The following is a 13,405-nucleotide window of genomic DNA, read 5'->3' as shown; positions in this document are numbered from 1 at the left end:
TGTGCCATACAGACAAGCTATGTTTCACTCACTTCTGTATCTTTATAGCCTAACCCCTAGCCATTGCTTAGTAAATGTTTGCTGGGTGGATGAGTGCATAGAAAGATAATCCTAGTGAGGGGAAATGATGAGAGGTATTTTCAGACTAGTTGGGTTTTAATTTCATTTGTGGCCACTCCACTTACCCTTTCAGATGAGGAGATAGAGCTGCTTTGGCAGGGTTTATTGTGCCCACATGGTCATTTTGGATTCTTCCACAGTCTCTGGGAATGGGCATTCTTGTTTTTAATTTCAAGTAGTCAGGAGATTCTGGGACCATCTGTTTACTAGTGTAGGAAAGGGCAAGGCAACAAGGAGTTCATATGCACATAGTACTCAGGTCAGTTTAACTGAAACCACCAACAGGTCCTCAAATGTCAGACACAGACATAAGGAAGATATTCATTCCTTCACCTTCCATTTGTTTGCTTGTTCATTCAGTCAGCTTCCACTGAGTGCTCTAGTAAGTCTGATACCATGCTACCTGTTGGGGCCTTTTAGGTTACAACAGGGTGATCTGTACACCCTTGATTCGGCCCTCCAGCCAGATCAGTGACTAACACAAATCTTTAAAATGACTTTAATACATTTTTCCTGTGAAAAGAAGGGAAATTTAAAAAAATTAATAGATATTTACTGCACATCTCTTATTGTTTTCCATGCTGGTGACATTGCCGTGAACAGGATAGTACCACCTCTTTGAGAGATTACATTCTATTGGGACAGATCGTAATCACAGGTGCATGACAATAAGATCATTTCAGAGAATGTTAGTTCTTCCTAGGTAGTAAGAGAGGGTAATGAATGGAGAGTGACTGGGAGTTGGGCCATCAGAATGTCCTTGTGAGGTGACATTTGAGCTGAAAGCCAGAAAAAAAGAGAGAAGGTACAAGCTAGGCCCATTTAGATTTAGGCGAAGAGAGTTTTAAGAAAAAGATTTCAGGAGAGAGGTCAGCAATTCTAAAAGCTTTAAGGCAGGACTGGTGCATTGGGGTTTGAAAGACTGTAGGTGTGGCTGGAACATAATGAGTAGTGGAGGGTATGGGAACAGAGGGGAGAGGGCAAAAGGCTGGGTCACATAGGGCCTTACAGGCAGTAGCGAGGACTTTGTTTTATTAGAAGAACAGTGAATTCATTCATCTTTCCTTTCTTCCTCCAAAGAGAGAGAGGGAGAGAGATTCGTTTCATTCATGTCAGTGAATCCTTACAAAGCATCTTCTATGTGAAGAAATAAACATGAATATTATCCTGGTATTATTCTTACAGAGTTTTCAGTTGATGGAGTACGGGGAGAGACACAGGTACTTAAACATCTAAAAAATAAGATACAGAGTGGAATGATATGAGAAGTATGGATAAAGCAAGCCCCAGGCTAGCAATAATAAATGTTTTATGAACAGCTTACTTTATCAATCCTATCAGAAGCCTTACCAGGCTTCCCATGTCTTCTAGCAAAGGGTTTTGTTGCTGCTGCTTTGCTGTGGCAAGAAGTGAGGAGGCCTGCAGCTGGTTAAGGAGAGGTACATGCACAATTTGGTTTTCACACTTAGGCTGGTGCCTGTTGAAGCGTCTAGCACACTGACTGGATGAATAAATGCCTAAATGATGTAAAAACCCAAGTTTGATGATCATGAGAAAAAATCTCAGAGAAATTGGTTCCAGGACCCCCACAGATACCAAAATCTATGCAGGAAGGCCGACAGCACACATTTGCATGGTTTGCCTGTATCTCTCCCCTTTTTGAGGAGGAGACAGTGACAATTCTTCATTGTCATTCTTTCTTCTGGCACCTTTATCCACAGCTCTACTCATGATCACATTGAACAATGTGAATGAATGCACAGAAAGAGCTTATGCCTTCACATTATGATTATTCATGTATGTGTTCTAGCATATGGAGACTTAAAATGGATAAATAATTTACTGATTTGGCGTGAGGCTGCATGAGAACTTATGTCACTTTTTCATCCTCTTATGCAAGTGTTAATTAGACATCCCTAAACACATTACTCTGCAATCCTCACTCCTCCCATCAAGGTAGCATGATTGCCTAACAAACTCAAGGCTGAAGTAATCAGTCTAAACCAAAATTAGGCCAAAGTAGCATTCCCTTGCTTCCCCTGTTAAAGGAATAACACATATAAGAACATTTACCTTGTGGTGATTATGGGACAAATGCATCCATTAAAAAGCATTTTTTAAGTGACCTCTCTGAATATACTATAAAACAATACAATGGAAGCCCTTTTTTTTTCAAGTAAGTTTAAAAAAAAAAAATTTTTTTTTAAGGAAATCACTTTGGTATAGGAGTATTTGTTTCAGAGATGTTTTGCTGTCGCTGCTCCAAGTGTTTCACTGGCAGCCGCCTTCTGAGGTGACAGTAATGATAGCTAGTCGTTTTTGAACACCTGCTCCATTCAAGGCTTTGTGCTAGCCACTTCTAGGCACATTAACGTATTGAATGCTCACAGCACTCCTAGATGGTAGGTATAATTCCCTGCTACCTTGGCATATCTCTAGGAAATTCTATGCTGATATTTTATTGTTATATACTATTTAAACATATTCATAAAATTTAGCTCCAAAGAATTGTGGTTATTATCTAAAATCAAATCTACCCAAATTAAGAGCAATTTTCCCACTTGAGTATATAGAAAGTGCCATAGATTTAGAAAGTAATTCTAAAATAGTTAGAATTTTAGAAAATCTTAATGAATAGTGGCAACAGTATTGCCATTTCTCAGTTAACGTAAATATATTTCAATAAAATATTTTTAAAGAAAGTTCACAGAATAACGGAAGGCAATGTCCTCTTAAGACATTATTCTCATCACTGTATAGTCATATCTCTTCTACATATATGGCTATACATATTAGATATGTATACCTTTAAACTTTGTTCAAAACCATTAGGAGAAGAATTACAGAGGACCATGTTTTCTAAATTTAAAACTATTTTATCAACCATTTTCAAAACAAGTCTTATGTTGCCTACTTTTCTGTTTTGTGGAGATGATTATACTGATGAGTTTATGTATTCAGTCATTTGTCGCTTCATTTCATAAGCATTTTTGAGCATCTACTGTGTGCTAGACACTGGGAATAGGAACTCAGCCATGAACAGGTTATACAAAGCCCCTGCTTTCATAGAACTTCCATTCTTCTAGAGAAATACTGTAAAAGCAAACAAATCATGAACAGGATCATTTCAGGGTGTGGTAACACTATGGAAAAACTGGCATGACGTGCATTCGAGAGTACCCCTTGGGTGGGCCGAGTGTGTACACTGCTGTAGGGTATCCTTAGAAGACTTTTGTGGAGAAAGGACTTTTAATCTGAGGCCTGTGTAAGAAGAAAGATCCAGTCATCCAGAGAGCTTGGGGGAAGAGTTCTAGGCAGAGCAATCAACTAGTTCAAATGCCCTGAGCAGGCATGGTCAGATTCATACACGTCTCTGAGAACATCGCTGTTTCACTCTGCTGTGACTGAGGGATACCACTCGGCCTAGAGGTATCCTTCCTGTCCTCAAAGTCTCAAAAGCTACCCTTCCTGTCCTCAAAGTCTCAAAGGACTTTTCCATCCTTATGGTCTGGTTTCTGTAATTTTTCTACATCCTTTTGGCTGTCAGCTCTCATGTAGTGCCTCCATCAGTATGGCTTCCCAGTGGCCTCTCTCTGATTTGCAGCAGCCTGCATCTTCTCTGTGCCTAGATTCAAATGACAAAACTTGTTAGGACTATGTGTGAAATAAAAGTAGAAAGTCTTCGTGTCAAGGTTGGAAGTACTCTCCTAGATTACCATCCCTGATCCTTAGTTATGTAATGTTAAAGAGAATGTAATGATGTCGTATGGCACAACTTTACATTCTCCTTTATTCATGTATTTGTTAATTCATTCTTTCCCGCTCACGCCACCCTTTTGTGTTGTTCAGCTGCAGACACATACTTAAAAATGCCCGCACATGTTTTATCCTACTTTTAATGATTTGGGAAAGATAATCTTATAGCCTATAATATCTACCATTTTTCTCTTAGCCCTTATTTAATTTTACATATATGACATTTCAAAGGATGTCACTGCAGTTGTTTTTTGGCATTTATGGGAATAAAACTTTGTAGCACACTTAGACATGTGTTATTTCTAGAGGGAGCCTTGTTTGACTGAAGGACAGTATCCCCTGGCTCTCTAAAACAGGAGGCTCTTAAAAGTGCATTTTATTTAGCTTATTTTTGCCAGTGGCCAAACACTTGAGCTTAAAAGAAAAAGAAGTGTCACCTAGAGTTAACTGACTGTAGCTGTCAAATGGGGATGCTTTCAATAAACTTTAAAAGTGAGTAGGTGAACTTTACACCCTAACAGTTCATAAGCAAGTTGGTAAACATTAAACAAAAATTCTGAGACTGTACCCGCTCCCCCTCCAACGGAAGGAAGTAGGTAGATAGTCTCAACAAATGTTACGGCTGAAATCTTTCACATTCATTTGCTCATTTGGAGTTAACTGTAAAGTCCACTTAGTAATTTCTCTTAGACTACAGTCACCTTTTTTGGTCATTATTCCCGCAAAGATAACCGATAGGTTATTTTCCTCCAGAAGCAGGTCTTTGTTTCTTTCTTGAAAGTAATTAAGAAATGTTAAGATTCAGGGGAAACTTGGACTTGCCTTCCACAACAGATTAGATGGCATGGTTGAAAAAGCATAGGCTGGCTCTTCTCTTACTTGGTATGTGGCGCTTGGCAAGCTAACTAATTTCTCTAAGGCCCAAGGTTTTTTATCAGGGAAAAAGGACAATCGTAAGTATAGAAAAAAATTAATGACTATTTTTAGCATTTTAAAAAAATGACATCACAGAAACAGTTCATCTAGGAATAAACCCATTTTTTAAGTAAATTTACTTTTAAGTAAATGCTTATTTGCATCATTTTCCATCTAAATGTCTTATATTTTTTTAAAACTCAGGTTTATCTCAAAACTGGTATGTAGTTGCCACCTCCCCCATATGATGAGACTGTTTTTAGTCTCAGCTTATCGCAGATATCATTAGAATGCAGAATTAGGTAGTGGTTAGAAGATAAGGCTCTGTGTTGTCAGAGACCTGGGTTCAAATTCCAGCTCAGCTACCCTGGACAAGTTAACCTTTCTAAGCCAAGCCTCTGTTTCCTCATTCATAAAATGGATATAATAATAATATTTATTTCCTAGGACTTTTGTGAGAATTAACTGAGATAATCTGTGTAAACCTCTTAGCATGCTTTCTGGTTTATACCAAGTGTTTGTTAAATACTGGTTATCTTCCCTCTTTCCTCTACAGTGCAAATCTTAAATCTTTTCAGTAATACAAAATTTGTCTCTTCCCTGAAATGTCTCATAAAACATTTCCTTAAGCATGACATGCAGCATGACAGGTATGTGAGATGACTTGAGATCCTAAGCCAAGGAGCATTTTGTATAGGTAGAGGTACATTGTAGTTTTCAGGGTATCTCCTATCAATGGTAAATGATCATGGTTTTTCATTTATTTTAGCTCTTTACAATACAGTCATTTAAATTTTTTAAAAGAGATACAAGTGTATTTAAAGGGAGATATTGAACAGAAGTACAGGTGGGCAGTGGATGTGACAAGATACGGAGTTAGAATGTAGTGATGGGTATGGTGGAAATAGTGTTAGACTTGCAGTCTGGAAACCCTGTTTTTTGTCTCAACATCCCAGTAAAGAAAGCATACACTTTGGGATTTGGTAGATATAAGCGTGGAATGTGATGTTATCATTTTCTGCCTCTGTGACCTTGGGAAAGTTACTTAACCTTTCTTGCCTTCCCTTTCTATAAATATTTATTGAAGATCTACTACATTTCCTTATCTGAAAAATTAAGGTGATCTTTAACAGAATTTCTATAAAGATGCAATGCAAAGAGATAAAATATTTGAAAGCATATATATCTTATATAATTGATATGTTTTATAAATATAATAAGTTTTATACCTCATGTCTAGTAAGTGCTCAGTAAATGTTAGTTCTAGTGTTATTTAGGACCTGTGGTTGCAAGTGACAGAATTCCAAGCTCAACTGGCTTAGGACAGAAGGAATTTGTTGTCTCATGTACTCAGACTATAGGAAGGTTAACAGTGACATATGCCTTGGGAACAGCTGGAAGCAAAAACTCGGATGCCAGAGGACTGTCTCTACCTCTTTTCTCTGTAACTGTGTCTCTGTTAGTGTCATTCTGTCTGGCCACATTTTTCCTCACATCAAGAAACAGAACTACTGGCAGTCCTAAGCTGTTGTGACCAGAAAGGGACTGAGCTTGTTTCCAAGCCCAGAAATCCTAGGAATGTCATTGAGTCCAGTATGAGTCTAGTGCTTACCCGGCCAGACATTGGGGTCTAGAGAACAAGAGGTGAAGGAAAATGGTAGGAAAGACCGTTTTCCATAAGGGGAATTGTAGGTGCCTGCTACCATTGCTTTTATCCGTTTCAGCTTCTTCAGGGAAGTACTTAGCCTCTACGGGCTTCAGTTTTCTGGTCTGAAGTTCCAAGGTTTAGATGATGTAATGGATGTGAGTGTACATTTAATGTTTTAAAATTTTATTTATGCAGTTTATTACTGTTATTCTCATGCCCTGCAAATCTTGACATATCATCTGGGGGTTCCCAGGCTGACCGCAGACCCTTGAAGTAGCAGAAAGGGGCCTAAAATTGTTTTAAGAAGCTAGTCCAGTGTGCCAAGTACATTGACTATGCCCCCTTTTAAACTTGTTTTTTGAGTGTAATACACGTACAGAAAGGAGTACATATCCTAAATGCACAATTTGCTGAATTTTAACAAACTAAACACAATTGTATATCCTGTACCTGGATTAAGAATCAACAACAATAGACTCCTAGAAGCCCCCCGCTTGTACCACAAGTAGATTAATGTGTTGATTCATCATCTAAGAAATAATTTAAAAGCGTTACCAGCATCATGATGGCATTTTCCAAACTGTTTTTTTAAATTAAAATATTGCTTAAATTCAACTGCCATATGTCATAAGTATTTTTTTTTAACACTAAAAGAAATCCCAAAACTTAAAAGCACTGTGAAAAGCTCTTCAGGTCATTCCTACTCATACTCCTTGAAACATTTTTCTGGCTAAAATTACCATTTAGGTGATAAAATGACAGTGTCCTCTTGCCTGGGTATTGTGCCATTCATGTCTATGCTTGCTTTTTCTCCTTACCAGATTGTAAATGCATGAGAGAATACAAGCCTTAAGATTTCTTAGGTGTCTTGTATTATCTTTCTTGTGCGTAACTTAGCATGATAATTGACTGACTAGAATGCTATCCATTTCACACACTGAGCTTTGTGGAATGACTGTACTTCTCCTGAAACTATAACTACCCAGATGCCAGGGACTTCCAGTCTGAAATGATTCATTGTTAATGAATATGTCAGTTTGCTGTTGCTCTGGTATGCAGGAAAACAAATGCAATTACAAATGAATTTTTCTTTCTTTTTTTTTTTTTAATTTACCAAATCTTCTAATATCTTTTCCCCCTTTTTTCTCTTTTAGGCTCTAGACCAAGATAGAACAGCCCTTCAGAAAGTGAAGAAGTCTGTAAAAGCAATATATAATTCTGGTCAAGGTAAGCACTTACTAAAAATCAGATAACATGAATTATAAATAATGTCTACAGAGTTTTCTTAGTTATTTAAAAGATGTTAAGTTTATAGGAAACTTGACGCAAATGGAAAAGTAAGTAGGTAAAAGAAATTTCTCTTTTTTTCTCTTATCTCGACTATCAGCCCAAGCCTATTAGTGTTTCCAAAACAGAAAGAAGAGAAAGCATTAGTCGCAGTGGATTTTACTATACCCTTAAGTGCTTAATAGAGTTATGAGTAGTTTTGTCACAAGTGACATGAAATAGATAAAATTTCTGTGTGAATTTGGTCAACCTGTAACTCAGTGGCTTCAGTTAAACACATCAGAATCTTTTCCCTTCTTCAGTGTACCTGTACACATTTAAAAATTATTGGCGATGGTCGTGGAAAAAGTTAGAGAGGAGGGGGCAAAGTTAAATTCAGACCTCAACAGACCTGTGAACTATCATCTTTTCTTTTGTTGGAAGGTGTGCCAGATAACCTATGTAACTAAATGTTTTAACTGTCTAGTGACTTTGTCACCTTGGAGTCAAAAGTATGTCATCAGTGAGTAAGAGGAAACAAACCAAATTAAAAAAAAAAAAAAAAAAACAAAACAGAGTAACCACAAAAAATGGTAGGCTCCAGCACTGTAGAAGAGAGGCATGGAAACATAAAATGGATTTCAGAGTTTCTCACTCACATCTTTTGTTACTATTGCAGTACCACCTCACCTACCAATGGGTTACTTCTCTAAGAAATCAGTGGTCTGTAACTTAACAGAAAACCTGGGAGGGAAGGCAGCAGACTATAATAGAAAGAGCGCAGGCCATGAAGTTGGACAGATACGGGCTTTCATCCTTGCTAATCCACTTCTTATTAGCAAGGTGACCTTGAGCTAGTTATTTCTCCTTCTTGAGCTTCCATTTTTCTTCCGTAACATGAGGATAGTGGTATTTAAAAAGTTGTTGAAGGGATTTAATGAGCTCATATCTGAAAAGGGCCTGCCAGGTTATGGGAGTTCAATAAATGCTTGTTCCTCTTAATTTTATCATCATGAAATTATTGAGCTGAATGGAACGTGAACAAGCCAAAACCCTCAGGTACTTTATGGCCCTCCCGTCTCATCAGAGCTGGGAATCACTAGCCAAATGAAACTGGAAACCTAATATTCTCTTGTTTTTTAACCCCCCCAGGCCTTGAGACATTCTGTAGTATTAATTGTTAACACAGTTTGCACCCTGGTGCCTTCATTTTGCTCCCTAATTTCTTTATATCCAATAAAACACTAACTTCTCATTAATGTAGATAACTAATGGTCATGTAGTTATGACCAAATGTTGTTTTAGGTCTTGGCTTAAGTTATATACCTAATTTATAACTTCTGCCATTAGCATTTTTTTCAATGAACTCCTACACTGTGATAGGCCCTTATATTTGATATTAGCTCTTTCGGGAGGTGAGTGGGATAAATAACTAGGAGATGCCACAAAGCGGGCTTCTGGGGTGCTGATATTGTCGTTTCTTGATGCTAGTGGTGGTTACATGGTAAAGTTCACTTTTTGATAATTCATCAGATGCTGAACTTAGGATTTATATACTTTTCTGTAGGTATGTATATTATATACCAATAAAAATATATTTAAAGTATTATATACAAGGAGGTTCACTGAAGCCTTGGTTGTGATTTGGAAGAGCAGAAAATAAAAGGGATTTATTAAATAAACCATAGTATATATATAATAGAACACTGCACACCCTTTTAAAAAAGAGAGAAACTCAAGTAGTCTAAGTCTGAGTTTGAATCCTAGCTTTGTTAAACTGGTTCAAGTCAAGTATATTATTTAACTTCCAGGAGTCTTACATTTCCTTACCATAAATTAAAAAAATAATATCTAATGTGCAGGGGATTGTATGGACAAAAGGAGAGACCATCTAAGGCCCCTAATACACTGCCTGCCACATAGTAGGTGCTTAACAAATGGTAGATGGGGGAAAAGGACAGCTAGATGAATGCTTGAGTGCCTTCTCTATTTTAATTCAGTGATTCCACATATAACATTTGACCAGCCTGATTTTATAAAGAGCTTAATGAGAACCATTATTTGTCTCAGGAAGAACGGTCAGTTCTCTGTAATGTGATGATGGTTTGTGCCTGAGGCTCTACACTTGTGAGCTGCAAAAAGGAGATCTTTGCTTTACAGCTGTGAGATGCTGCTGTATTTACTGTGCTGAAGGCCCCCTCCATGTGACTCTTTTCCAAATGTTCTCCCTCAAGATGCATTTCATCCCTTGGCCACAATGACCACATCACTCAACAGCTCATACAAAGGCTCCTCTACTGGGGGATATGCTTCTTCCTGTTCTTTAAAGGATTTCCTTGATCACAGCTGCCCTGGGTATGACAGAAGGGAGAGATTGTTCCTGTATGGATGTAAAGAGGAGAGAGTTCAAGGGCTATATGTGTAATTTGGGTACAGCTTCCTCCAGTAGACTGCACCCTCTTTGTGGATGGGAGTGGCACAGCTAACTGAACATTGAATCTCTCCAGTCTGGATTAGGGGTTCTGTGTGCCCTCCTTCTAGGTTTGTACTATTAGAGTAGCCTCTAGTGACATATGGTTTTAAATTTTAAATGAATTAAAATAAAATGTAAAATTCAGTTCTTCAGTTTTAGCCACATTTCAAGAATTTAACAGCCATATGTGACTAGTGGGTGCCATATTAGATAGTGCAGAAATAAAAACTTCTCCATCATCACAGGAAGTTCTTTTGTTCTTTTAGACTGATACTGTAGGAGAACATGTATCCCACTGTATTGCAATTATTAACCATCTCTCTTGGAGTAGATAATGAGTCTTACCTTTGTTGATTAGGATCACCTGAAGAACTCTTAAAAACAAAAACAGGAATCTCTCAGACCCTTACCCTAGAATTGTTCCAGAGTAGTGCCTAGCTATTGAGATTAAAAAATATGTTATTCCCCAGCGGATTCTAACTTGCAGCTAAAATTAAGAACTGTTGCACTGGCCTATGAGCTTTTTGATAAGACTAGTACTATGTTTTTCATCTTCATAGTTTATGCATTTGTCAAGGTAATTTATTAGTTTGTTCAAAAAGGTATTTATTGAGCACCTATTATATTCTCCTGTTCTGGGCGTTAGGTGTTTGGCATATCAAAGTCTCCGCCTTCATGAATTTTACAATCCAGTAGGGGAGAGATAAATGTTAATCAGATCATCAAAGTATTTATAACTAGAAACTAGGATGTGCTATAAAAGAAAGCTTACAAAGTGCAAAGGGTGAAATAGGAAGAAGGATCTGAGGTAGTATGAGGAAGGTACTAAGGGAGTACCACCTGGAGGAAATGATATTCGTTGTGTATTTATGCTGTACTAGGCTAAGCCAAACAAGCCGATAAGGTGAGTACCATTGTTCTCATTTTATAGATAATGAAACTGAAGCTTAGAGAGCCAGAATAACTTGTTCAGGGTACCATACCTGGCAAATAACAGAAAGAGAGCCCAGCTGCCCCCAGCTTTGCTCTTTACAGGTACTTTGTATTTGTCTTCTACCTAACACATGGCAGGGGCTCAATAAGGGTTGAATGAATCGCTACATGTTGGCTGGATGGATTACTACCTGGGAAGCTCTCTGAGACCAGCTATTAATATTCACTAATCGTGAATATTCATGAATGGATCCATCAAATGGAAACTCCCAGCATTGTAATCTGTGGGATGACTTTGGTGTTTCCCAGATGAGACCACAAATAGTATTACCATGGTCCTGTCTCAGAAATATAGGGACAAACTCAGATCCCTCCAGGTTCCTCACAGACTATTGAGGCCTGATAGGGTTTCTGCAGTCATGAGCAAGTATAGTATAGCTGGGTTTATGGACAACACTATGACATTTAATTCTTTAAAAATGACTAAATGAGTAAAACAGTGGTGTTGCATAGCTTTCCATGATACATGCTCAGTGGAATCCAAGCTGTTTCCCTGCAAGGGCTTTTGGCCTCATCCAGAGAAACCACAAGAAGCTGAACCCTGCTATCTGTTTCCCAATGCATTTTTATAATTTTCTTGTTTTCTCACAATGCTTAAGTGATACAAAACCCATGGGATACTTTTTGAACATTTAAAAAGCATTTCTATATTTCTGGTTGGAGGTTACCAATCACTCAACTTCACAAAGTGATTTGAAAGATGGCTAAACATTGTGAAGCTTGTTACTCTTAAAATGTGCTATTTTTACACATAAACTTTTATCAGTACTAGTACACAGTATGAAAATGAGGGGTTTTTTGGTTGTTGTTGTTTGTTTTGTTTTGTTTTGTTTTTTAACAAATTGTCTCCACTCAAGCCCTTTAGTTTCAAGATTGTTCTGGGAATTTGTGTCTCACTTTTCCTTGTTGTGTATGAGGACATTTTAAAAAACAAAACAAAACTCAATTCTGTGAACTGCTTAGACCAATGGAAAATTCTCCACGCTATTCAGTTTTCCTCTGTTATTCTCTAAGTTTTGAAGTTTTAACATTATTAATCTGTGAAACAGATTGTCGTTTAGGAAGTCTGCCTTAGTGGTCCCTCTCCCTTTTCCCTTTTCTCCCTCCTTTTGCCCTTTTGCTAATGTATGATTAAAATGACTAGTTTCTTGGGCACTGTGGAGGTTTTAATTTATTGTAATTCTTGGGCAATTTTCTTTACAAAGATAGAGCCTAATCCCCCTTCCCCTTGAATGTACCACCAGAGTTATTAACTCCCTTCTAATGAATAGAATGTAGTAGAAGTGATGCCATGTGATTTCCAAGGCCAGTCCATAGGCAAGATAGCTTCCACCTGGTCCTTCCATTCTTTTTCTGATCATTTTCTTTGAAGGAAGCCAGCTATCATATTGAGGATACTCAAGCAGTCCTATGGAGAACTACCACACACTTGCCAGCCTTGCAAGTGAGACATGGAAGCAAATCTAACCCCAGGCAAACTTTCAGACAACTGTAGCCCTGGCTGGCATCTTGATCTTGATCTTTGTGAGAGACCCTGGGTCAGTACAGTAGGAGTGGGGCTGGCATTCCCTCGGAAGCATAAGCATGTGAATGCACATAAGTCAGGTGTGGCTTGAGAAAAGAGCTTACTGTTTGCTTCTCAGTATTGTTTAAAAAACACAGTGTGACACTTTTACAAATGGAAGCATGTGGTTCATAGTAAGCATGGGTATACTGAGTTTTCTGTTCTACCAAATGAGTTAGGTTGAAAACATTAATCTTTTTGAACAGATACATTCTCACACAACACAGTTACAGGTATACACTTTTTTCTGGGAATAGGAACTCAGGATATTCCTGCTACTAGGTCTTTTTCTGTGTTAAAGTTTTGGCTTTTTTTTTTTTTTGCTCAAATTAAATGAACATATTATTATATGGCTGGTACCTTAGAATGTATGCCAGGATATATTCAGAATAAATGATAGCTTATTGGTAACACATGCTGCCCCTTAGAATCTATAACATTGTTGGTCTGAAAGTTGAGGCTTGTAAATCCTTTAATGTTTCTGGGCAAGAAAAAAATGATAGTGGTATATAATTTGATCACAAGCATATGATGTGAAAGTCTTATTTTCAAAACACAGCTAAATTGTTGTAAACAGTTTTGTAGCTTTTTCATTACAAGAAAGACAGCCATTGATTTTATTTCCTTACATTTTTGTCTCCCATTCCCTTTCAGTTAGAATTAAGTAGTA

At 37.6% G+C, this 13,405-nt stretch overlaps 1 protein-coding gene across 8 annotated transcripts in view; it reads left to right on the top strand.

The window, feature by feature from the left end:
• The window catches only part of ASAP1 (ArfGAP with SH3 domain, ankyrin repeat and PH domain 1), a 396,678-nt gene that overhangs the window by 195,339 nt on the left and 187,934 nt on the right, over nt 1-13,405 (top strand). For all 8 annotated transcript variants that reach the window (XM_065519634.1, XM_045399283.2, XM_005564080.4 and 5 more), the window contains one exon: nt 7,594-7,666. In XM_065519634.1, the coding sequence (XP_065375706.1) occupies nt 7,594-7,666 (73 nt within the window). The remainder of the gene's footprint in view (nt 1-7,593; nt 7,667-13,405) is intronic.

Source organism: Macaca fascicularis, chromosome 8 (genome assembly GCF_037993035.2).
Source record: "Macaca fascicularis isolate 582-1 chromosome 8, T2T-MFA8v1.1".
NCBI classification, from domain to species: Eukaryota; Metazoa; Chordata; class Mammalia; order Primates; family Cercopithecidae; genus Macaca; species Macaca fascicularis.
The sequence above is the reverse complement of the archived record's forward strand: the minus strand, read 5'-3'. Positions and strand labels throughout refer to the sequence as shown.